The sequence below is a fragment of the Mobula hypostoma genome, chromosome 21 (assembly GCF_963921235.1).
Source record: "Mobula hypostoma chromosome 21, sMobHyp1.1, whole genome shotgun sequence".
Classification (NCBI taxonomy): Eukaryota; Metazoa; Chordata; class Chondrichthyes; order Myliobatiformes; family Myliobatidae; genus Mobula; species Mobula hypostoma.
Window position 1 is genome coordinate 41,050,890 of NC_086117.1, and position 26,572 is coordinate 41,077,461.

At 44.0% G+C, this 26,572-nt stretch overlaps 1 protein-coding gene across 2 annotated transcripts in view; it reads right to left on the bottom strand.

Annotated features, from left to right (window-relative positions):
- pnpla7b (patatin-like phospholipase domain containing 7b) overlaps window positions 1–26,572 on the bottom strand; it is a 334,759-nt gene that overhangs the window by 143,964 nt on the left and 164,223 nt on the right. For both annotated transcript variants that reach the window (XM_063073811.1, XM_063073810.1), the window contains exon 22: window positions 20,913–21,065. In XM_063073811.1, coding sequence (XP_062929881.1) covers window positions 20,913–21,065 — 153 coding nt within the window. The remainder of the gene's footprint in view (window positions 1–20,912; window positions 21,066–26,572) is intronic.

The window sequence follows — 26,572 nt, forward strand, 5'->3', positions numbered from 1 at the left end:
TGTTGGCATGTCAACACCAAACTACTGACACAAATACTCTCCTCTGTGTTGTATCGCAGGTACAAGTTGGGCAGAGGTAAAAGTTTAAGGATGTGCTCAGAGTTTCCCTGAGGAAATCCATCATTCCGTTTAACTCCTGAAAATCTCTGGTCCATGATTGCTCAAAGTGGAGCGTCAGCATTCAGCTTGGCATCGAGTACACAGAAGAATGGTTGAAGTAGCAGTAGTAAGCACACTACCTCACAAACTACCCTGCTGTCCAGTCAGCCATCAATGCCCATCTGTCAGACAGTCTGCTGATCCCACATTGGTCTCATTAACCACAAAACCAGTAGAAGCAGGTCAGCCTTGATCAGAGGAGTGTGGAAAGGGATGAGAACAATGAAAGGCAGTGGGACAGCAACTGTAGCATGTGCCAAAGCAAAGGGATAGAAAGTAATAGTATGGATAAAAGGGAAGCAGCGGAAAGTAGCAAAGAGCCCATGCCTAGTGCAGACTGTCTGTGTGAGTAAGTGAGTGTGAATGTGTGTGTGAGAGAGAGAGAGAGAGAGAGAGAGAGAGACAGACAGACAGACAGAGAGAGAGAGAGAGAGAGAGAGAGAGATAGATAGATAGAGATAAGAGGGCAGAGCTAATGAGTGTCAGTAGCAGGCAATAAGACCGTAAGACATAGGAGCAGAATTAGGCCATCGAGTCTGCTCTGCCATTCCATCATGGTTGATCCCGGATCCCACTCAACCCCATACACCTGCCTTCTTGCCATATCCTTTGATGCCCCAACCAATAAGGAAACTATCAACTTCCACCATAAACATACCCATCTCCATCACAGATTCACAATTCTCTGGCTAAATAAAATACTCTTTATTCTAAAAGGTCACCCCTCAATTCTGAGTCTATACCCTCCAGTTCTGGATATACCCACTATATGAAATGTCCTCTCCACATCCACCCTATCTAATCCTTTCAACATTTAGTAGATTTCAATGAGATACCACCCCACCCCACCCCAACATTCTTCTAAATTCCAGCAAGTACAGGCTCAAAACTGCCAAATGCTCTTCATATGTTAATCCCTTCATTCCCTGAATCATCCTCGTGAACCTCCTCTGGACTCTCTCCACTGACAACACATCCTTTGAGATATGGAGCCCAAAACTAGTGCAGCTTGACTACTGTCTTATAAAGCCTCCACATGATCTCCTTGCTTTTATATTCTATTCCCCTTGAAATAAATGCCAACATTGCATTTGCCTTCTTTACCACAGGCTTGAACTGTAAATTAACCTTCTGGAAGTCATGCACAAGGACCCCCAAGACCCTCTGCATCTCTGATGTTTGAAACTTCTCCCTATTTAAATAATAGCCTACGCTATTTATCCTTTTACCAAAATGCATTATCATACATTTCCCAACACTGTGTTCCATCTGTCACTTTTTTGCCTACTCTACCAATTTATTTAAGTCCTGCTACAATTGCATTGCTTCCTCAGCACTATCTACCACTCCACCTATCTTTGTATCATCCACAAACTTTGCCACAAGGCCATCAAATTCATTATCCAAATCATTGACAAACTGTGAAAAGTAGCAGTCCCAATACTGATCCCTGAGGAACACCACTAGTCACTGGCAGCCAACCAGAAAAGGCCCCCTTTATTCCCACTCGCTGCCTCCTGCCTGTCAGCCATTGTTCTATCCAGTATCTTTCCTGTAATGCCACAGGATTTTATCTTGTTAAGCAGTCTCATGGGTGACACCTTATCAAATACCTTCTGAAAATCCAAGTAAATTACATCCACTGCCTCTCCTTTGTCCACCCTGCTTGTTACTTCCTCGAAGAACTCTAACAGATTTGTCATGTAAGATTTCCCTTTACAGAAACCATGCTGACTTTGACTTATTTTATCATTTGTCTCCAAGTACCCCGAAACGTCATTCTTAATAATAGACTCCGGCACTTTTCCAACCACCAAGTTTAGACTAACTGGCCTATAATTACTTATCTTTTCGCTTCCTCCCTTCTTCAAGAGTGGAGTGACATTTGCAATCTTCCAGTCCTCCTGGACTTTGCCAGAAACAAGTGATTCTTGAAAGATCATGACTAATGCATTTGTTATCTCTTCAGCAACCTCTCTTAGAACTCTAGGATGTAGTCCACTGGTCCAGGTGACTTATCCACCCTTAAAACCTTTGAGTTTGCCTAACCCTTTTGCCTTTGTAATAGCAATGGCACTCACTCCTGCTCCCTGACACTCTCAGAACTCTGGCACACTGCTAGTATCTTCTACAGTGAACACTGATGCAGAGACACATTAAGTTCATCTCCCATTTCTTTGTCCCCCATCACTACCTTACCAGCATCATTTTCCAGTGGTCCAATATCAACTCTCACCTCCCTTTTATTCTTTCTATAACTGAAAAAAACATTTAGTATCCTGCTTTATATTATTGGCTAGTTTGCCCTCATATTTCATCCCTTCCCTTCTTATACCTTTTTTAGTTGCCTTTTGTTGAATTTTACAAGCTTCCCAATCGTCCAACTAACCACTCACTTTTGCTACCTTATATCCCCTTTCTTGGCTTTCATACAGTCCTTAACTTCACTTGACAGTCACGGTTGCCTAGCCCTGACATTTGAGAACAGCTTGTTCTGTGGGACACACCTATCCTGCGCCTTGTGAACTATTCCCAGAAACTTCAGCCACCTCTGCTCTGCCGTCATCCCCGCCAGTATCCTCCTCCAATCCACCTGGGCAAGTTCCTCTTTCATGCCTCTGTAATTCCTTTTATTCCACTGTAATACTGATACATGTGACTTATGTTTCTCCCTCTCAAATTGCAGTATGAATTCAATCATATTATGATCACTGCCTCCTAAGGGTTCCTTTACATTAAGCTCCCTAATAAAATCTGGGTTATTACATAACACCCAATCTAAGATAACCTTTCCTCCGACTAGGTTCAAGCTGCTCTAAAAAGCCACCTCATAGGCATTCAACCTATTCCTCTCTTATGATCTGACACCAGCTAGATTTTCCAAATCCCCTGGCACACTGAAGTCCACCATTACACATGTATCATTGCCTTTATTACATGCCTTTCCCAGCTCCTTTTGCAATCTCAACCCCACATCTTGGCTACTATTTGGAGGCCTATATATGATTCCCATAATGTTTTTTTTACCCTTGCAGTTTTTTAACTCCACCCACAAAGATTCAACATTCTCTGACCCTATGTCACTTCTTTCTGAAGATGTAATTCTATCTCTTACCAACAGAGCCACACCACCACCTATGCCTTCCTGATTGTCCTTTTGATACAAAAGTATATCCTTTGACGTTAAGTTCCCATGTTAAGTTTGATGGCCTTTCAGCCACGACTCAGTGATGCCCACAATGTCATACCGACCAATCTCTAACTGCGCCATGAGTTTGTCCATCTTATTCAGAATGCTATGCACATTTAAATACAGCATCTTCAGTCCTGCATTCTTCGCCCCTTTTGAATTTTGCTTTGTGATACAATTTAACTCTTTTCTCAGTCTGTATTTGTTAGCTTATCCTTTCTTACATTCATGTTACACCCATCATCTACTTGTAAACCTGATGGCTCATCCTTAACTCTATCATACTGATTCCCATTCCCCTGCCATATTAGTTTAAACCACTCCCAACAGCTCTAATAAACCTGCCTGCAAGAATATTAGTCCCTCTCGGATTCAAGTGCAACCCGTCCCTTTTATACAGGTCACACCTGCCCCAGAAGAGGAAGCTCTTTCCTTCTGCTCCAAAGAAACAATTCCTTTCTTTCTTTAGAAAAGAAGAGAGGCCAGGTGTCAGCCAAAAGAAGATAAACTGATGTCCAAGTTAAAATTAGTTGAGCTCTAACATTCTTAGTGACTAAAAGAGGCCGTGTCTTGTCAGTTGTAGGATTTCCCAAACTTGGTACTTTGCATTGCAGTTCTTTTCATGCATCTCATTGGCATCATCTTGGGAACAGCAGATTCCACAATCAGCCACCCTGCTCCCCAATTCAATGTGACTCCCTCCATTGCTTTGTTGATGCCTTTAATTAAGTGCAGTGCCATATTAAATGGGAAGTAAAATGACAAAAACTGAGATATTGTTACTAAATTTCAATGATGGCAGGAAAGGCTGACAAAGCGATTAATAAAACAAATGGATCCAGTCCTCTTTAAAAAGTATAGAACACAAAAACGGTTATGCTAGAAATAAGTAATAAAACTAATCCAAAACTAGATAAAGTATTGTACCAACTTTGGACAAAACACTTTGGTAAGGAGCAGGTGCCTTTCAAAAGTGTGTAGGAGCAATGTAATGAAATGTTTCCACTGGTGAAGTTTCCTCTTCCACCTCTACTTCCCACCCTATCTGCACATCTCCTTACTCCTCTTCCCTTCTCTCTCTATCACTCAAATACAGACAACAATGCCTGAGAGTAAATTGGACTTTAACTCTCCCCAGATTAAGAAAAAGTTACCTTTCTACCAGTTCTCTAGCACCATCTGTAAACACTACTCCAACAAAATAGCTTCCTGTATGCTCTTTGGGATACAGACACACACCTGAGCCCCTCTTACCCACTTCGTGGAGTCGCAGGCTTGCTTGCCTTGAGATCTGACTGAGCTACCCAAACCAGAGCTGCAACATAGCAAGGCCACCACAAAATCCCTCATGGCAAATAGTTACTACCTGCATCTGGTGGCCATCACCTCTCCTAAATCTCAGAGAGGAATGAGACACCCCTGGTTCCCCAGACATACTGCAAACCCAACTAAACAGAGCAGCTGTGGTGAATGGAGAGCTCTGAAAACCTGGAACCCTCCATACACCCATAATCTACCTAAAGCAGCACAGCTTAACCCAATGTTAGCTGCTGCTGTTGTAAACAAAATAAAAATCAAGACTCATTTCACCTGAATCCTCTCTGAACCAGCACATGAAACTTACACCAGGCTGAATTGTATGGAATAGCATGAATCACACAATTACATTTCTGATATTCACATGTTAAAAAAAGACAAAATTAAATCACAAAATTATGGCAAAATTACATCACAAGATGGCGGAGTGATGGACACAGCAACCACTCCGTCTCAAACCAACAATGAAATTTCTTGTCTTGTTAGTCTTTCCTACAACTGAAAAAACACTGCTGAACATTCAAAACACCAAAGTCTGCAAGTGAACTTTGGTAGCGAGCAGAATAATTAATGTGCCACGCAGTTATGGACTATCCAGGCTCCCACTCCGCACCGCTGAACCCTACAGGTACTCAGGGTCAAAAGCAGTGCACTCAGAACAGTATGCACGCCGATATTAAAGTCAGTCTTATAGTAGATCCCTGCAGACCAGCACTCCTGTCAATGCTTTTCGCTAATGTCCAATCGCTGGAGAATAAACGCTGTTACTGCACCTGTGCCTGAACCAGCAGGAGATGAGGGACTGTTGCACACTCGTCCTGATAGAGATGTGGCTTCAAGACACCATTCCAGACTCGGCCATCCAGATAGAAGGCAATCTCCTTTCGGGTAGACATAAATGCTTGACCTCCAGAAGACCTGTGGAGGAGGTCTGTGTGTCTACATCAAGACAAACTGTTGTGGGAATGTCTTGGTAGTAATGGCCCACTGCTCAACGCAGGTAAAGTTTTCAGTGGTAAGGTGGAAACCCTAACAACAGGAATTCTGCAGATGCTGGAAATTTAAGCAACACACATAAAAGTTGCTGGTGAACACAGCAGGCCAGGCAGCATCTCTAGGAAGAGGTGCAGTCGACGTTTCAGGCCGAGACCCTTCGTCAGGAAACCCTTCTGCTTACTGAGGGAGTGCATTTCCATTGTGATTATTGCTGCTTACCCCCACCCCCAACCCCACCGTGCTTGTGCTGGGGAAATGCTGCAGGAGCTCTACAGTGCAATCTACAGCCTCAAAGCCACTCACCCCGATGGTGGCTTCATTGCTGCTGGTGACTTCAACCATGCCAACTTAAAAATAATCCTGCCACAGTTCTACCAGCATGTCAACTTCATAACTAGAGGAGAGAATATATTAGACCTAGTTTATACCAATGTTCATGGAGCCTACAAGGCTACCCACCCCGCTCACTTCAGACATTCAGACCACATATCCATTTGCTAATCCCTGCAAACAGACCTCTGATTAAACGAGTCAAACCAGTTTCAAAGAGCGATCAGGACGTGGCAGAAGCTGCCAACTCAGCACTACAGGACTGCCTCAAAAGCACGGAGTGTAACACATTCAGGAAGGTGGCTGCCTACGATCATCATGTCAACATTGGTGAATATGTGGGTCACCGAGTGGCGACAGGGGAAGTGCACTGCAGGCGTTACTGTAACTAAACACTACACTGCCAGGGCAACCAGAAGCCATAGCTGACTGCAAAGGTTCGTGCACTGCTAAAGGATCTTATGATCAATGGACAGGACGACTCTGAAGTCAGCAAGGGCTGTGCTCTCCCACGTCATCAGGAAGGCAAAGCACGAGTACGCACAGAAATTCCACAGACACCTTTGTGACACCAGGGACGTGCACGTGTGGCAAGGCATACAAACCATAACTGATTACAAGTCCACCCTGCGCATTAACCACAGGGACTCCGCCCTTCCTGATGGGCTGAATGCCTTCTATGCATGATTTGACCAACTGAAAGATGTGACATCAAGGAAAGCCCCTTCTTTTCCTGAGGAGCAGGTACCCTGTCTGGCTGCAACAGGGGTGAGAAGGGCCCTAGTCAGGATAAACCCATGCAGGGCCAGACAACATACTTGGTCAAGTGTTGAAGACTGTGGCCCAGCTAACAGAGGTCTTAACAGACATCTTTATATCTCTCTGAAACAGTCCACGGTTCCTGCAGGCCTCAAGGCAGCCACCATCATTCTGGTGCCCAAGACAGCAATGGCCTAAATGATTACTGCCCAATGGCACTGATGTGCTCTGAGTGGCTGGTAGTGGATCATATAAAATCCCACCTTCCAGCTACAGTGGACCCTTTCAGACCAGTCAGTCCAAGTTGGTGCCCCCTGGAGTTCCGTGCTCACTCCACTGCTGTTCACACTGCTGACTCACGACTGTACGGCTAGGTTCGGCTCAAACTGCATCAGGTTCGTAGATACTACAGTGGTTGGCCTGAGGAGCAACGATGATGAGTCAGTATACAGAGAGGAGGTTGAGGGGCTTATCAAATGGTGCGAGAACAACAACCTGTGTCTCAACGTGGATACAAGAAAAAAGATGACTGTGGACCTCAGGAAGGCACAGGTCTACCACTCTCTATTGCACATCAATAGCTCTGCTGTGGAGAGAGTGAAGTGCACAGCGTTCCTTGCTGTGCATACAATAGATGATCTAACCTGGACCACAATACCTCCTCAGCACTCATGAAGGCACAGCAGCATCTGCACTTTGCGAGCAGATTGAGACGTGCAAGGCTCTCCATCGCCGTCCTAGCAACTTTCTCCAAGAGCACCACCGGGAGTGTCCTGCCTAACCACCTCATTATGTGCCACAGAAGCTGCAAGCCATTGGGACCGCAAGATCCTCAAAGAGGACAGTAAAAACTACCCGGAAGATCATCAGGGCTTCCCTCCACCCATTTGTGATATTTACTGGGAGTGTTGCAGATGAAGGGCCCAAAGCATTGTTGAGGATCCCCACCACCCATCCCATAATCTCTTTGACCCACGACCACCAGGAAGGAGGTACAGAAGCATCAGGACAAGAACTGCCAGGACTGTGTAACAGCTTCTTCCCTCAGGCTGTAATACCCCACCACTACAGAGGTATCACCACTAAGACAGTGGGCTGTTTACTGTGCTGCACTTTACTACAGGCAGTTTGAATTGTTTTACTAACTTATTTACAGTATAATGTTTTGGTTTATGTGCTGTATGCGATACTCGTTGTGAGTACACCATGTTTCAGAGGAACACTGTTTCATTTGGCTGTCCACATGTAGTCAGATGACAATAAGCTTGAACTTGAGAGAAATGCAGCAGGCTACAAATATACTTATAGGGTCTTGTTTCTTCTGGGTGAGTGGTTTACAACTAGAAGGCATATGTGTAATGTGACTGGCATGAAGACCAGATGAATCAGAAGGTATGCCTTACCGATATTTGGGGTAAAGACCCCAGTGTAGCCTTTAAACAAAGGAAAAGGGATTACAAGGAACTTTGTTTTGAAAGGACATTCAGTTCAATTTTAAGGATAAAGCAGTTCAGAATTTTGATTACAGCATAAAATGATCAACGCACATTGCTAAAAGTTAAAAGGGTGAGAACTTTGTACAGTTAGTGGGTAGTGATTGCAACAATAATAATTTGGACCATGCCCTTGAATTTACAGGGAAACTGTATGTTTTGCACACTGACTGGGAATATGCGTCAGATGGATGATGTCCCACAATACTACACATAATTGGATGATGTCCTATTTAACTGTGTATGTGGGGTGAATGAACAAGGTAACATTAAAAGTCAAGGAGCTTTGTGCCCATTTAAATTCAGAGAATGCAAGGAAGAAAAATATCACAGAAGGTATAAATTGTTACGGTATGTTAATTATTCATGTCACTTAACCAATTAAAAATTCTGAACATTTTTCTGCCTTTAAATGATAGCAATAGTTTCAATCATTTTTAAAGATAACGTACATCGGTTACCAATGGTGATATGTTTAATTGAGATGCTGGCTTTCAGAAGAAGTTATCACAAAAGGTTAGCTGGACTATTTTATGTGAGCATGCTGCCTAGAATTTAAAAAAATAAAAATAACTTGATTTTAAATATTCTTAGTCACACGAAACCAGGAGACTGTAAAACCAGATCGAACTACTATTTCTCAATTCCACAGCCGCACACACTTACCGAAACTATTCATACATAACAAAGGCGGTTAACATGACACTGCCGCATTGCCCCAACACTACCGCTCTTTCAAAGGAACAGTACGTTGCTTTCCCAAACGCACATTAATAGGGCTCACAGGGTTAATGCAACACAGAAACTAGACCTTTGGCTCACTATGTCCTCGCTGCGCATCACGTACCCACCCCTGCAAATCCCATCAACCAGTACTTGGTTCATGGCCTTCTATGCCCGAGCAAAAATCAACCATTTCTCTAACCTAAACCTATGTCTTCTACCTTTAGACAACTTTATTATGGGGGGAAAAATCCTATCATCTGCCATATATATGGTGCTAATAATTTTATTTATCTGTGTGTAGTGCTGGTATTGAGTCATTTTGATCAAGAGGCGGCAGGTTCAATCCCTGTCCTGAGCAAAATTCAGCTAAGCAAAACACATGTAATATTAGCTCATCTTGCCATTCTTTCTCTGGGAGTGGAGGACATGCCTAGCCTGACCTGCTAAACATGCTTTCATTCACTGCATTTCACATTCACACATTTTTTTTGTCCTTGTTCTCACTCTCCAACTGTTCCCATCATTTATTGACAGGATAATCTGGTCTACAACTCATCCCCATGGGCAACCCCCACCTCCCCCATTTAACCCTTTCAGAGATGTGCCCCTCCCTGCAGTTTAAAAATCTTCTTTTGTCTCCTCAAAGACAAAAATGAGAAAATCTGCAGATGTTGGGAATCCAAGCGACACACACAAAATGCTGGAGGAACTCAGCAGGCCAGGCAGCGCCTAGGGAAAAGAGTAAACAGTCGACATTTCGGGCTGAGAGCCTTCATCAGCACTGGAAAAAAAGATTGAAGTTAGAGCAAGAAGCTGTGAGGAGGGGAGGTAGTAGTACAAGGTAGTAGATAATAGATGAAATGGGGAGGGGGGGATGGAATAAGGGCTGGAAAGTTGATTGGTGAAAGAGATAAAGGGCTGGAGAAAGGGGAACCTGATAGGAGAGGGTAGAAGAAAGGGAAGGGGGAAGTGATGGGCAGGTAAGGAGATGAGGTGAGAGAAGAAAACGGGAATGGGAATGGTGAAGGGAGAGCAATTACTAATTACTCCTTTCCCGGTTTCACCTATCAGCTTGTACTTCTTCCTCCCTTCCTCCCATCTTCTTACTCCAACTTCTCATCTCTTTTTCCAGTCCTGATGAAGGGTCTCAGTCCAAAACGTCAACTGTTTACTCTTTTCCATAGTCACTGCCTGGCCTGCTGAGTTCCTCCAGCATTTTGTGAGTGTTTCTTTTGTCTCCATCCCAGTTCTGACTAATAGTCTTTATTCTGATACGTTCAACACTGATTCTCTTCCCAGATGCAGCCCAACCTGTTGAGGATTTCTAACACTTCATCTTTATTTCAGCTCGGGAGACATCAGGCACCTTTCAACTGATGAAGCTGCCCTACATTGAGGGAAAAGGGTGCCCATTCGCAGATGTAGACAGAACTGATCCTCAAATGGTCTTCAGCTGAGGACAGCAAAAGACTAAGCAGGAGGTGCTCTTTTATACTTAACCTCTTTTTGGTTTAATTTCCACTACGTCCACATCTGTACGTCCAATCTCAGTGCTCACAGAAATTTACCACACCTCCTATCCACCCTCCTGAAGAACTCATGCAACTGCTGTGCACATTCCACCTCTGTAGCAAATTCAGCCCTAGGATACAACCATTTCCTCATGCCCTCCCTCGCCCTCAGAGTTCCCTCTCTCACCCGGAAATGAATAGCCATCCACCTCAACCTTAAGATGATGCAATGATACAGTATGTTTGGGAATAACAGGAATGATTCATACTGCAAGCTAAAAACAAGATTAATACTTGAACTGAAGTCAAATATTCCCACCTGGTTGCTGTGATTAAAGGTGATCACTACAATAGCAGGAGATGGGCATTTATTTTAAGAATATGAAGTGCCAGACAAAATTCTAGCAGCACATTATTTCCCAGGAATGCAGATTGAGCTTTGCATTTGTTCGAGAGAGAATGCCACTGTACTTGAACTGCAATAAAGTGGCCTGACAACATCATAATTGATATTTTGATATAACAGTAGTATATCCTGCTTCACATGGAAAATCACAAACAAGCAATGGAAATACAAGAATAATTCCAATGAAGGCTTCACTTCAGCACAAAAGTGACATCAATAATCTAATACACTTTTATGGCTTTCAGCTTCGGTGTTATTTATGTAGGACACAGAATTTACGGACAACCTAAAGATTGGTTTTTGATTTACGCCACAATCACAAAATAAACAGCAACTCCAGATACTAAAGATCAGCTTTATTTGTCACGTGTAATGATGACTTCAAACTGGAATTCATACATGTGTAGTCTAATTAACATGAAAGAACCTTGCAATTACACTGAAATCTATCAAGTCATCACTGTTTCCCCCATGCAACAAACCTTTTGGAGTGGCCACCAACTGACTAAGCATTAAGGCCAAAATAATGGTCTACCTATAGCTATCTACGATACAGGAGTACCCAATGGTCTACCCAAATTCAAAGGTCACTTCCTCCTGCCCGGACTTCTGGGGACGGAGGGCAAACAACCAGCAATAGCAATTATGACCTGAAGACCGCCCAAGAATGTGCCCTGGTTATATGAACATAAGAACATAAGAAATAGGAGCAGGAGTAGGCCAACTGGCCCATGGAGTCTGCTCTGTCATTCAATAAGATCATGGCTGATCTGGATTTGAACTCATTTCCACCAAGCTGCTTTTTCTCCAATAACCGTTAATTCCCTTACTATGCAAAAATCTATCCAACATTGTCTTAAATATATTTACTGAAGTAGTCTCCGCTGCTTCATTGTACAGAGAATTCCAGAGTCACCACTTTCTGGGAAAAGCAGTTCCTCCACATCACTGACCTAAATCTGCTCCCCTGAATCTTGAGGCTATGTCCCCTAGTTCTAGTCTCCCCTACTAGTGGAAACAACTTTCCTGCATCTATCTATCTATCCCTTTCATAATTTTATATGTTTCGAAGAGATCTCATCTCATTCTTCTGAATTCCAGCGTGTACAGTCCAAGGCGACTCAAGCTCTCCTCAGTCTAACCTCCCCATCTCTGGAATCAACCTGATGAACCTCCTCTGCACTGCCTCCAAAGCCAGTATATCCTTCTTCAAGCAAGGAGACCAGAACTGCACACAGTACTCCAGGTGCAGCCTCACCAGTACCCTGTGTAGTTGCAGCATAGCCACCCTGCTCTTAAATTCAATTCTTCTAGCAACGAAGGCCAACATTCCATTTGTCTTCTTGATAGCCTGCTGCACCTGCAAACCAACAATTTGTGATTCATGCACAAGCACTCCCAACTCCCTCTGCACAGTAGCATGCTGCAATTTTTTTACTATTTAAATAATAATCTGATCTTTCATTTTTCCTTCCAGAGTGGATGATCTCACATTTACCAACATTGTACTTCATCTGCCAGACCCTTACCCACTCACTTAACCTATCTATATCTCTCTGCAGACTCTCAGTATCTTCTGCACAATTCGCTTTTCCGCTTAATTTAGTATCATCAGCAAACTTACATACAGTACACTTGGCCCCCTCTTCCAGATCGTTAATGTATATCGTGAACAGTTGCAGGCCAAGCACCAACCCCTGCAACACACCGCTCACCAATGATTGCTAACCAGAGAAACATCCATGTATCCCAACTCTCTGCATTCTATTAGTTAACCAATTCTCTATCCATCCTAATATATCACGCCCAACTCTATGCATCCTTATCTTATGGATAAGTCTTTCATGTGGCACCTTATCAAACGTCTTCTGGAAATCCAAGAAAATAACTTCCATCTGTTTCCTTCTATCCACTGCACTCGTTATATCTTCAAAGAACTCCAATAAGTTTGTCAAACAGAACCTGCCTTTGCTGAATCCATGCTGTATCTGCCTGATGGATCCATTTCTTTCCAGATGCCTTGCTATTTCTCCTTTAATGATATCTTCAAGCATTATCCCAACTACAGATGTTAAGCTAACTGTCCTACAGTACCTGCCTTTTGCCTACATCCTTTTTTGAACAGTAGTGTGACATTCACCTCTTCTAATCTGCCGGAACCTGCCCAGAGTCCAAAGAACTTTGGTAAATTATCACCAAAGCCTCTACTATAACCATTGCCATTTCTTTCAATACTCTGGGATGCATTCCATCAGGACCAGGGGACTTACCTATCTTCAGGTCCACAAGTTTGCTCAGCACTACCTCTTTAGTGATAGCTATTGTATTGAGGTCCTCATCTCCCATCACGTCCATAACATCTTTCTTTGGCATATTAGATGTGTCCTCCACCATGAAGACCAACACAAGATAGTCATTCAAAGCCTCAGCCAGTTCCTCATTATGCAACATCAATTCCCCTTTCTTATCCCTCAAGGGACCTACATATTTTGTGCTAGTTTATTTTCATAATCCAGCTTCCTTTTCTTTATTGCTCACCTAGTGGTATTTTGCTGCTTTTAAGTTTTCACAACCTTCCGGTTTCCCACTACTCTTGTATGCACGAGCTTTTAGTTTGATGCCTTCTTTTAATTCCTTAGTTATCCAAGGCTGGCTCTCCTCACCCTTATTTTCCTTGCTTTTAACTGGAGTATACTTTTGTTCAGCACCATGAAAAATCTCTTTGAAAGTCTTCCGCTGTTCCTCAACTGTCTCACCATATAGCCAGTTGTTCACAGTCTACACTCTCCAAATTCTCCCTCATCTCATTGTAGTCTCCCTTGTTTAGGCATAGTACGTTGGTTTCCGATTGAACTATTGCACCCTCTATTTGTATGAGAAATTCAATCATACTGTGATCACTCTTTCCAAAAGGATCCCCAACTACAACATCACTAATTTTACCTGTCTCATTGCACAGGACCAGATCTAAGATAGCAGGTTCCCTTGTAGGTTCAGTGACATGCTTCACCCAATCTATGTGCAAGTTAAAGTCCCCTATGATAACTGCTGTTCCATTCTTACACGCCTCAAATATTTATCTGTTTATTGCCTGTACTACTGTAATGTTATTATTCGGTAGCCGATAGACAACTCCCACTAGAGATTTTTTCCCTTTACTATTCCTAATCTCTACCCAGATGGATTCAACATTCTGCTCCTTAGATCTTGTATCATCTCTCACTATCGCTCTGATCTCATCTTTAATTAAGAGCGCTATCCCACCTTTGAGGGGAGGCATTCCTCTTCAAAACTAACCTCTGGACTGCAGAAAGTTAAAGCTAATCCAGTTCATCACTTTGGATCGGATTATTTTACATAGCACAAATATTTTTTTTGTATGAGGGTATCAGCACCCTCAGCACAAACACAATCAACTCTTGCTTGTGGGAAAACACAAACATTCAGTAGTATTATTCAGTTAAAAGGAACTAAATAATGCTAACAAGCTGTCATTGTTGCAGATTAGTTAACACAGTTTTTGACTCTATACATTTGTTTCGACAGAGGATGGGAGGTGGGTGAGCTGGTAGGGCAAATGGCTCACAGTTTAGAGTCAGATTTCTACATAGTTTGTATTAATACGTGAATCTTGAGTTGCCATCCTAATAGTAAAGAGTTTAGAGAGGAGTTGTGATGCAGCCACACAATATCATGACATACAGCTCTATAGAGAGAAATTTTACATTAAGTCTGCCTTCCTCAGCCCAGCTGTTACAGCGTTTGGCAAAAGACCAAGGGATGAGAAGAGGAGAAAAAAGTTTGGAAGCAGTGAGTAAAACTCAATCCTCAAAAGCATGGATGTCTTGCTTTCAAAAGGAATCATGAATAGTGGTGTTACTAATCGTGCCACAGCATCAGTGAACAACAGCATGACAAAATTACCAGCAGAAAGATCTTGCTGCCTTGTAGCTATCACGTACAGCTGAATTAGATGGAAAGAACACAGTGGTTTAAGTAGCCTGTCCAGACTGAATACACTCAGTGGCAACTTTATTAGGTACAGAAGAGGAATCCGGTGTGGTCTTCTGCTGCTGTAGCCCAACCACTTCCAAGAATTGATGATCTGTGCATTCAGAGATGCTATTCTGCACACCACTGTTGCAACACATGGTTACTTGAGCTATCGCCACCTTTGTTTCAGCTTGAATCAGTCTGTCCACTCTCCTCTGACCTCTCTCATTAACAAGGCGTTTTCACCCACAGAAATGTCACTCACTGGATTTTTTTTCCATACCATTCCCTATTAGCTTTAGAGACTGTTGCCTGTGAAAATCCCACAAGCTCAGCGGTTTCTGAGATATTCAAACCACCCTGCCTGGCACCAACAATCAATCCATGGTCAAAAAACTTCAGATCACATTTCTTCCCCGTGCTGCAATTTGATCTGAACAACTGAACCTCTTGACCATGTCTGCATGCTTTTATGCAATGAGTTGCTGCCACATAGTGGCTGATTAGATAATTGCATTAATGAGGTGTACCTAATAAAGTGAGTGTATACACTTCATCATCTTCCCTTGGTGATGCACAGGAGATGGCATAAACCAGATTAAAAATCCAAAGCCCCTTGTGGGGTGGCAGATAATCCAGCAAACACGAGGAAATCTACAGATGCTGGAAATTCAAGCAACACACACAAAATGCTGGTGGAACACATCAGACCAGGCAGCATCTATAGGAAGGGGTACAGTCGATGTTTCGGGCCGAGACCCTTCGTCAAGACTAACTGAAAGAAGAGATAGTAAGAGATTTGAAAGTGGGAGGGGCAGGGGGAGATCCTAAATGATAGGAGGCGGGGGAGGGATGGAGCTAAGAGCTGGAAAGTTGATTGGCAAAAGGGATACAAGGCTGGAGAAGGGAGAGGATCGTGGGACAGGAGGCTTAGGGAGAAAGAAAGGGGGAGGTGAGCATCAGAGGAAGATATAGTGAGAGGGACAGAGGGAGAAAAAAGAGAGAAAAAAGGGGAAAAATAATTTTAAAAAAGTAAATAAGGCATGGGGTAAGAAGGGGTGGAGGGGTATTAACGGAAGTTAGAGAAGTCAATGTTCATGCCATCAGGTTGGAGGCTACCCAGACGGATTATAGGTGCTGCTCCTCCCACCTGAGTGTGGCTTCATCTTGACAGTAGAGGAGGCCGTGGATAGACATATCAGAATGGGAATGGGACGTGGAATTAAAAAGTGTGGCCAATGGGAGATCCTGCTTTCTCTGCCAGACAAGAGTGTAGGTGTTCAGTGAAACCGTCTCCCAGTCTGCGTCGGGTCTCGCCAATATATAGAAGACCGCACCGGGAGCACCGGAAGCAGTACATCACACCAGCCGCCTCACAGGTGAAGTGTCGCCTCACCTGGAAGGACTGTCTGGGACCCTGAATGGTGGTAAGGGAGGAAGTGTAAGGGCATGTGTAGCACTTGTTCTGCTTACAAGGATAAGTGCCGGGAGGGAGGTCAGTAGGAAGGGATGGGGGGTATGAATGGACAAGGGAGTCGCGTAGGGAGCGATCCCTGCAGAAAGCAGACAGAGCGGGGGAGGGAAAGATGTGCTTAGTGGTGGGATCCCATTGGAGGCGGCAGAAGTTAACGGAGAATTATATGTTGGGCCCAGAGGCTGGTGGGGTGGCAGGTGAGGACAAGGGGAACCCTATCCCTAGTGGGGTGGCAGGAGGATGGGGTGAGAGCAGATGTGCGTGAAATGGGAGAGATGCGTTTGAGAGCAGAGTTGATGGTGGAGGAAGGGAAGCCCTTTTCTTTAAAAAAGAAAGACATCTCCCTCATCCTAGAATGAAAAGCCTCATCCTGAGAGCAGATGTGGCGGAGACGGAGGTATTGCGAGAAGGGGATGGCATTTTTGCAAGAGATAGAGTGGGAAAAGGAATAGTCCAGGTAGCTGTGAGAGTCCATAGGTTTATAGTAGACATCAGTAGATAAGCTATCTCCAGAGATAGAGACAGAAAGATCAAGAAAGGGGAGGGAGGTGTCAGAAATGGATCAGGTAAATTTGAGGGTAGGGTGAAAGTTGGAGGCAAAGTTAATGAAGTCAACAAGCTCAGCATGCGTGCGGGAAGCAGCGCCAATATAGTCATCGATGTAGCAAAGGAAAAGTGGGGGATGGATACCAATATAGGTTTGGAACATGGATTGTTCCACAAAGCCAACAAAAAGACAGGCATAGCCGGGACCCATACAGGTGCCCATGGCTACACCTTTAGTTTGGAGGAAGTGGGAGGAGCCAAAGGAGAAATTATAAAGGGTAAGGACTAATTCTGCTTGACGGAGGAGAGTGGTGGTAGAGGGGAGCTGGTTACGTCTGAAATCCAAAAAGAAATAGAGAGCTTTGAGACCTTCTTGGTGGGGAATGGAGATATATAGACTGGACATCCACGGTGAAAATAAAGCGGTGGGGCCAGGGAACTTAAAATCATTGAAAAAATTCAAAGCGTGAGAAGTGTCACAAACATAGGAGGGAAGGGATTGAACAAGGGGGGATAAAACAGTGTCGAGGTATGCAAAAATGAGTTCGGTGGGGCAGGAGCAAGTTGAAACAATTGGTCTACCTGGACAGGCAGGTTTGTGGATCTTGGGTAGGAGGTAGAAATTGGAAGTGCGAGGTGTGGGAACTATGACGTTGGTAGCAGTGGATGGGAGATCCCCTGAGCTGATAAGGATGGTGATGGTGTGGGAGACAATAGCCTGGTGCTCCTTAGTGGGGTCATGATCGAGGGGTAAATAAGAGGAGGTATCAGCGAGTTGTCGCTGTGCCTTGGCAAAGTAAAGGTCAGTACACCAGACTACAACAGCACCCCGCCTTATCAGCGGGTTTTATAGTAAGGTTAGGATTGGTGCAGAGGGAGTGGAGAGCAGAGCGTTCCGAAGGAGTGAGGTTGGAATGGGGACAAGGTGCGGTGAAGTCGAGACGGTTGATGTCCTGTCGGCAGTTAGCGATAAAGAGATCCAGAGCAGGCAGAAGACCAGAGCAGGGTGTCCATGAAGAGGAGGAGGGTTGAAGATGGGAGAAGGGGTCATCGGTGGGGGTGGGAGAGTCCTTGCTAAAGAAGTGGGCTCAAAGATGGAGCCGGCAGAAGAAGAGTTCGGCGTCATGGGCATGCGGAACTCGTTGGGCAAAGGGGGACAAAGGTAAGGACCTTACTGAGGACAGAGCGCTCTGCATCAGAGAGTTGAAGGTCGGAGGGGATGGTAAAGACCCAGCACGGATAAGAGCTGGGATCAGAGGGGGGAGGGGGAGGGAGGCTGGTAGTGTCAGTGGAGACGGGAAGGTTGGGGTGAGAGGAAGATGGAGCCTCTGAGGGCCTAGGACCTCCCGCATTCCTCCTCAAAATTAACCTCTGGACTGCAAAAAGTTAAAGCTACTCCAGTTCATCTTTTTGGGTCTGATTATTTTATATAGCAATTTTTTTTGTATGAGGGTACCAGCACCCTCAGTACATCAACTCATGCTTGTGGGGAAACACAAACATTCAGTAGTATTATTCAGTTAAAAGGAACTAAATAATGCTAACAAGCTCTCACTGTTGCAGATTAGTTAACACAGTTCTTGACTCTATACATTTGTTTCGACAGAGGATGGGAGGTGGGTGAGCTGGTAGGGCAAATGGCTCACAGTTTAGAGTCAGATTTCTACATAGTTTGTATTAATATGTGAATCTTGAGTTGCCATCCTAAGAGTAAAGAGTTTTGAGAGGAGATGCGATGCAGCCACACAATATCATGACATACAGATCTATAGAGAGAGGTTTTACATTAAGTCTGCCTTCCTCAGCCCAACTGTTACAGCGTTTGGCAAAAGACCAAGGGATGAGAAGAGGAGAAAACTGTTTTGAAGCAGTGAGTAGTTAAGATCTAAAACTCAATCCCCAAAAGCATGGATGTCTTTCTTTCAAAAGGCAAGTGTGAAAATATTGATGATAAAATGAGGAAGAGCAAGCAATTGACGCAGGCTAGAGTGTACTACAGGGAGCCAGTGGCTGCAACAATTCTAACATAGAACATAATAGCACCAGACAGACCTTTCCGCTAATGCCCCACCTCCCCCTCGTACCCCATCCGTTACTTATATACACACATTCTTTCTCTCACTCTCCTTTTTCTCCCTCTGTCCTTCTCACTGTACCCCTTGCCCATCCTCTGGGCTTCCCCCCCCGCCCCTTTTCCTTCTCCCTGGGCCTCCTGTCCCATGATCCTCTCATACCCCTTTTGCCAATCACCTGTCCAGCTTTTGGCTCCATCCCTCCCCCTCCTGTCTTCTCCTATCATTTTGGATCTCCCCCTCCCCCCCACTTTCAAATCTCTTACTAGCTCTTCCTTCAGTTAGTCCTGACGAAGGGTCTCGGCCTGAAACATCAACTGTACCTCTTCCTAGAGATGCTGACTGGCCTGCTGTGTTCACCAGCAACTTTGATGTGTGTTGCTTGAATTTCCAGCATCTGTAGAATTCCTCATGTTTGCGTTTCAGCCCACAATGTTGTGTTAATCTTGACGCCAATTTATACCAAATGTCCTCCTCCTATAGATCATCCATATCACCCCATATTCATGTGTCTATCCTAAGAGCTTTCTAAACTCCACCAGACTGCCTGACTTCACTACTACTGCTACTGGTAACCCGTTCCAGACACCTACCACTCTCTGCTTTTAAAACTTCCCCCTCTAACCATAAAAGCATGTCCTCTGCTGTTTGACATTTCTACTCTGGAGGGGTGGGGGCAGATTCTTACTGTCTACCTTATCTACGCTTTTCACATTTTAAAAACTTCCATTAGGTCTCCCCTTAGCCTCTGACATTCTAGGGAGAACAACCCAAGTTTGTCCAATGTCTCCTTATCCCGCATTCCCTCTAATCCAGTTGGCATCCTGGCAAACCTCCTCTGCAGCTTCTCCATAGTCTCCACATCCTTCTTAAACTAGCACAACCAGATCTGCATGCGATATTACACATACTGCCTTACTAAAGTTGTTTTATAGTTGCAGCATGACTTCCTTACTCAAATACTCGACATCCCTATCAATGAAGGAGGTATGCCATACATCTTCTTTACCCCCTTATCCAATTGTTCAGCCACTTTCAGTGAACTATGGAGCTAGGCCCCAAGATCCCACTGTACCTCAATGCTATCAAGGTACGCTTTCTCTTCTTTCATTTGACCTCCCAGTCCCAAAATGCAGCACCTCACACATGCCCATCTGCCACTTCTATGCCCATTTCTGTAAATGATCCATATCCTGCTGCATTCTTTTAACACAAGACAGTACACAACTCCACCAAGTTTGGTGTCATCTGCAACCATGCTAATTCACCCATCTCCATTTTCATCCAATTTATTGCTATATATCAAAAACCACAGAGACCCAAGCAATGACCCTTGTGCATTCTATAACTTGTGCATGCCTCTGGGATGGAATCTGTGAAATTATATCAATATTTGCCAGACTCCTTCCATTATGACGCTATATTTTTTTTTAAGTGATTATAATGGAGGGCAGAGTTTGTGTAGACTACACACCTACTTCTTTTTAGTATAGAATACTATATGCAAACAATGAAGCCCACAAACTAGACTTCTTGGGACTGGCATTCCTCAAGGTTTATAAAGTTATGGGCCTGTTAGCTGGGACTAGCTTGGATGAGGCACCTTGGTCACTGAGCCACTGAGGATTCTGCATCAGTGCTGTATGACTCTAAGACCCATAGCCATTGGTGCAATCATTCACTTATCAATCAGAGAAGCCATTGCTCACAATAGGTGTTGTCTGCACATGATCTCTAACCAATATATGACTAAAAATCCCACAGGTCAAGACATACTATAGGCTCAGAAATGCACATATTCCAGAAATAAAAGCTAGCAAAGAGATGTAGGTGATGAATGTAAAACACATAAATTGGAGTAAGATTTGATCATCACACCATCTCACAGCCCAAGTTCCAGAACTCTGGTACAGTAGAGGAATATTGAAATAGTTACTTACCAATGGCACTGAGTGCATGCCGGAGTTCCAGGGTGAAGGTAGTAATGGGAACGTCTTCGGACACTGGCAGGATGGCCACCGTGGAGAGATTACTGGCAGAGTTCCCCACCAATTCCCATTTGTTGCTCACAGTGTGCATTCCCAAGCCACGTCCTTACAAAGAGAGATGATAAAGTTGACTAAAGTTATGTAAGAAAAGAGTTTCGGCTTGGTTGTACCACCTGAAGCACCACAATGTGCTGGGGCTTCTGCTGCAACCGTAAACAGAAGTACCTGTTAAACCCAGCCAACCATACACGTTGGACCTTCTTCCCTCCAGACCTACTATTATAAAACTCTGATACACTTGAGTGGCAGATCTTCCAGAGTATTGGATGCTATTTCCATTAATTACTCCACAGTCTTTTTATTCACTTTCTTAGTTAAGACATAGTATGAAAATAGTCTCCACTGAACTATTAATTTAGAAATGGATTGGCAGAACCAGTGCCAGGTGAGTGGAAAGAGAGGACCTATTTTAGAGCAACAAAAATATTAGCTGAAAGAGAGGAATGGGGTGTGAAGGAGGAAGGTCGAGAGGGAGAGGGGTAGGAAAAGGGATTAAGGTTGGAGGGGAAGTTGAGACCTGGGTGGGGAAGGGAGGGGTGGTTGAAAGAATAACAGGGGTAGGTGTGAGATTAAAGTAATTTTTTAATAGTTTCCTAATACACTGAAGCATTCAGGACACTGAAGGGGTGATAGATAGGACCAATAGAGAGGTAGTTACAGCCAAGGTGCAAGACACAGGAAAGTGGGTGGCAATCAGGAAGAGGAAAAGGGTTAAGGAGCCAATGCACAGTACCCCCTCAATAAGAGGTCTATCACTTTGACTCAGACGGGAAGGGGGAAGTAGAGGCATGCTGTGGTGACAGGCAATTCGTTAGTTAGGGGAACAGACAGGATCTTCTGTGGGCGAGAACGAGATTCCCGAATGGTACGTTGCCTCTTGGGTGCCAGGGTCCAGGATATGTTAGATCAAGTCCTCGGCATTTTTACATTGGAGGGTGAACAGTCAGAAGTCATGGTCTATATAGTGAGGCGAGAACAAGGAAGATTATACAGTTTAATATGTGGCTAAGGAGTTGTGTAGGAGAGAGGGCACAAGATTTTTGGATCATTGGTCTCTCTTCCAGGGAAGGTGGGACCTGTACAGAAGGGACAGTTTGCACCTGAACTGGAGGGAGACCAATATTCTAGTGGGAAAGTTTGTTAATGCTGCACAGTGGGTTTTAAACTAGAGTTGCAGGGGGTGGGAACCAGAGTACTACAAGTTAGTGGAGAGATTGTGGAGGGAGATGTTGGTAAGACCTCAGACAAATTTAGGAATCAGAAGGTTGAGCACGGTCGCGAAAAAAGCAACAAGGGTGAATACAAGACTGAAGGTATTGTATCTGAATGCGCGCCCTATATGGAATAAGGTAGATGAACTTGCAGCACAGTTGCAAATTAGCAGTATGATGTTGTAGGCATCATGGAACCGTGGCTGAAAGATTATAGCTGGGAGCTTAATATCCAAGGATACATATTGTATCAAAAGGATAGGCTGGAAGGCAGAAAGGATGGCATTGCTCTATTGGCAAAAAATAACATCAAATCATTAGAAAGAGGTGACATAAGGTCAGAAGGTGTTGAATCATTGTGGATACAGGTAGGAAACTGCAAGGATAAAAAGACCCCAAACAGTAGTAAGGATGTTGTCTACAAATTACAACTGGGGATAGAAAATGCATCTCAAAAGGGCAATGTTACAATAGTCACGGGGACTTCAAGATGCAGGTAGATTGGGAAAATTAGGTTGGTGCTGGATTCCAAAAGGGGGGAATTTCTAGAGTGGCCACAAGATGGCTTTTTAGAGCACCTCATGGTTAAGCCCACTAGAGGGTCAGCTATTCTAGATTGGGTGTTGTGCAATGAACTAGAATTAATTAGAGAGCTTGAGGTAAAGAACCCTCAGGGGTAAGTGATCGTAATATGATCAAATTCACCCTGAAATTTGAGAAGGGGAAGCTAAAGTCAGATGTACCAGTATTACAGTGGAGTAAAAAGGATTACAGAGGCATGAGAGAGGAGATGGACAGAACTGATCAGAAAAGAACACTGGCAAGGATGTCGGCAGAGAAACAATGGTTGGAACTTCTGGAAACAATTCAGAAGGCACAGGATATATACATCCCAAAGAGAAAGAAGTATTTTTTTAGGCAAGATGACAAAACCACGGCTAACTAGACAAGTCAAAGGCAACATAAAAGCCAAGGAGAGGGCATATAATACAGCAAAGATTAGGAGGAAGTTAGAGGATTGGGAACCTTTTAAAAACCAACAAAGGTAACTAAAAGAAAGTCATAAGAAGGTAGAGTTGGAATACAAAAGTAAGCTACCCAATAATATTAAAGAGGATACCAGAAGTTTCTTCAAATACATAAAGTGTAAAAGAGAGGCAAGAGTGGATACTGGACCACTGGAAAACAATTTTGGAGAGGTAGTAATGGGGGACAACAAAATAGCAGACAAACTGAATAAGTATTTTGTATCAGTCTTCACTGTGGAAGACAGTGGCAGTATGGTGGAAGTTCCAGGTGTCCGGGCGCATGAAGTGTGTGAAGTTCCCATAACTAGAGAGAAGGCTCTTGGGAAACTGAAAGGTCTGAAGGTAGATAAGTCATCTGGACCAGATAGTGTACACCTCAGAGCTCTGAAGGAGGTGGCTGAAGAGATCCTGGAGGCACTAGTAACAATCTTTCAAAAATCACTAGACTCTTGAATGGGTCCGGAAGACCAGAAAATTACAAATGACACTCCACTCTTCAAGACGGGAGAGAGGCAGAAGGGAGGAAATTATAAGCCAGTTAATCTGACCTCAGTCGTTGGGAAGGTGTTGGAGTCAATTGTTCAGGATGAAGTCTCGAGGTACTTGGAGGCATAAAATAGGCCAAAGTCAGCATAGTTTCATAGTTTTCTCATGGCAATATCTTGCCTGACAAATCTGCTGAAATTCCTTAAAGAAATAACAAGCAGGATAGACAAAGGAAAATCAGTTAATGTTGTGTACTTGGATTTTCAGAAGGCCTTTGGACAAGGTGCCATACATGGGGCTGCTTAACAAGCTATAAGCTCATCACAGGAAAGACTTTAGTGTGGATGAAGCAGTGGCTGGTTGGCAGGAGGCAAAAAGTCAGAATAAAGGGAACTTTTTCTGGTTGGCTGCCAGTGTCTAGCGCTGTTCCACAGGGGTCTGTGTGGGACTGATTCTTTTACATTATATGTCAATGATTTGGATAATGGAATGAGTGGTTTAGTTACAAAGTGTAAAGACAATAAGAAGAAAGCTGGAGGGGAAGGTAGTTTTGAGGAGGTAGAGAGACAGAAGGATTTTGGCAGATTAGGAGAATGGGCAAAGAAATGGCAGATGGAACACAATGCCAGGAACTGCATGGTCATGCACTTTGGTAGAAGAAATGAAAGGGTTGACTATTTTCTAAATGGAGAGAAAATACAAAAAACTGAGGTGTAAAGCAACTTGGGAGACCTTGTGCGGGATTCCCTAAAGGTTAATTTGCACGTTGAATTTGAATTGAATTGAATTGACTTTATTACTTACATCCTTCATATACATGAGGAGTAAAAATCTTTATGTTACATCTCCCTCTAAAAGTGCAATGTGCAATCTATAGTAATTTATAATAAATAGTATGTACAACAGGACAGTCAATATAACATAGAAATACAATTGTGTCAGCATGAATTAATCAGTCTGATGGCCTGGTGGAAGCAGCTGTCCCGGAGCCCGTTGGTCCTGGCTTTTCGCTGCGGTACTATTTCCCAGATGGTAGCAGCTAAAACAGTTTGTGGTTGGGGTGACTCGAGTCCTTAGTGATACTTCAGGCCCTTTTTACAGACCCGTCTTTGTAAGTGTCCTGAACAGTGGGAAGTTCACATCTACAAATGCGTTGGGCTGTCCGCACCACTCTCTGCAGAGTCCTGCGATTGAGGGAGGTACAGTTCCCATACCAGGCAGTGATGCAGCCAGTCAGGATGTTCTCAATTGTGCCCCTGTAGAAAGTTCTTAGGATTTGGGGGCCCATACCAAACTTCTTCAATCATCTGAGGTGAAAGAGGCGCTGTTGTGCCTTTTTACCACGCAGCCGGTATGTACAGACCACCTGAGATCCTCGGTGTTGTGTGTGCCGAGGAACTTAAAGCTGTTCACCCTCTCAACCCCAGATCCATTGATGTCAATAAGGGTTAGCCTGTCTCCATTCCTCCTGCAGTCCACAAGCAGCTTCTTGGTGTCTGTGGTGTGGAAGGCAAATGCAATAAAGGCATTCATTTAAAGAGGACTAGAATATAAAAGCATGGATGTAATGTTGAAACTTTATAAAGCACTGCTGAGGCCTCACTTGGAGTATTGTGAGCAGTTTTGGATCCCTTATCTTAGAAACGATGTGCTGAATGGCTTGTGTCATATGAAGAGTGTCTGTTGCCTCTGGGCATGTATTCACTAAAATTCGAGGAATGAGGAGTGACCTCATTGAAAGCTATGGAATGGAGAAAGGTCTTGATAGAGTGGATGAGTGAATATGGAGAAACATAGAAACATAGAAAATAGGTGCAGGAGTAGGCCATTCGGCCCTTCAAGCCTGCACCGCCATTTATTATGATCATGGCTGATCATCCAACTCAGAACCCTGCACCAGCCTTCCCCCCATACCCCCTGATCCCCGTAGCCACAAGGGCCATATCTAACTCCCTCTTAAATATAGCCAATGAACTGGCTTCAACTGTTTCCTGTGGCAGAGAATTCCACAGATTCACCACTCTCTGTGTGAAGAAGTTTTTCCTAATCTCAGTCCTAAAAGGCTTCGCCTTTATCCTCAAACCGTGACCCCTCGTTCTGGACTTCCCCAACATCGGGAACAATCTTCCTGCATCTAGCCTGTCCAATCCCTTTAGGGTTTTATACGTTTCAATCAGATCCCCCCTCAATCTTCTAAATTCCAACAAGTACAAGCCTAGTTCATCCAGTCTTTCTTCATATGAAAGTCCTGCCATCCCAGGAATCAATCTGGTGAACCTCCTTTGTACTCCCTCTATGGCAAGGATGTCTTTCCTCAGATTAGGGGACCAAAACTGCACACAATACTCCAGGTGTGGTCTCACCAAGGCCTTGTACAACTGCAGTAGTACCTCCCTGCTCCTGTACTCGAATCCTCTCGCTATAAATGCCAGCATACCATTCGCCTTTTTCACCACCTGCTGTACCTGCATGCCCACTTTCAATGACTGGTGTATAATGACACCCAGGTCTCGTTGCACCTCCCCTTTTCCTAATCGGCCACCATTCAAATAATAATCTGTTTTCCTATTTTTGCCACCAAAGTAGATAACCTCATATTTATCCACATTAAATTGCATCTGCCATGAATTTGCCCACTCACCCAACCTATCCGAGTCACCCTGCATCCTCTTAGCATCCTCCTCACAGCTAACACTGCCCCCAGCTTCGTGTCATCCGCAAACTTGGAGATGCTGCATTTAATTCCCTCATCCAAGTCATTAATATATATTGTAAACAACTGGGGTCCCAGCACTGAGCCTTGCAGTACCCCAGCTAGTCACTGCCT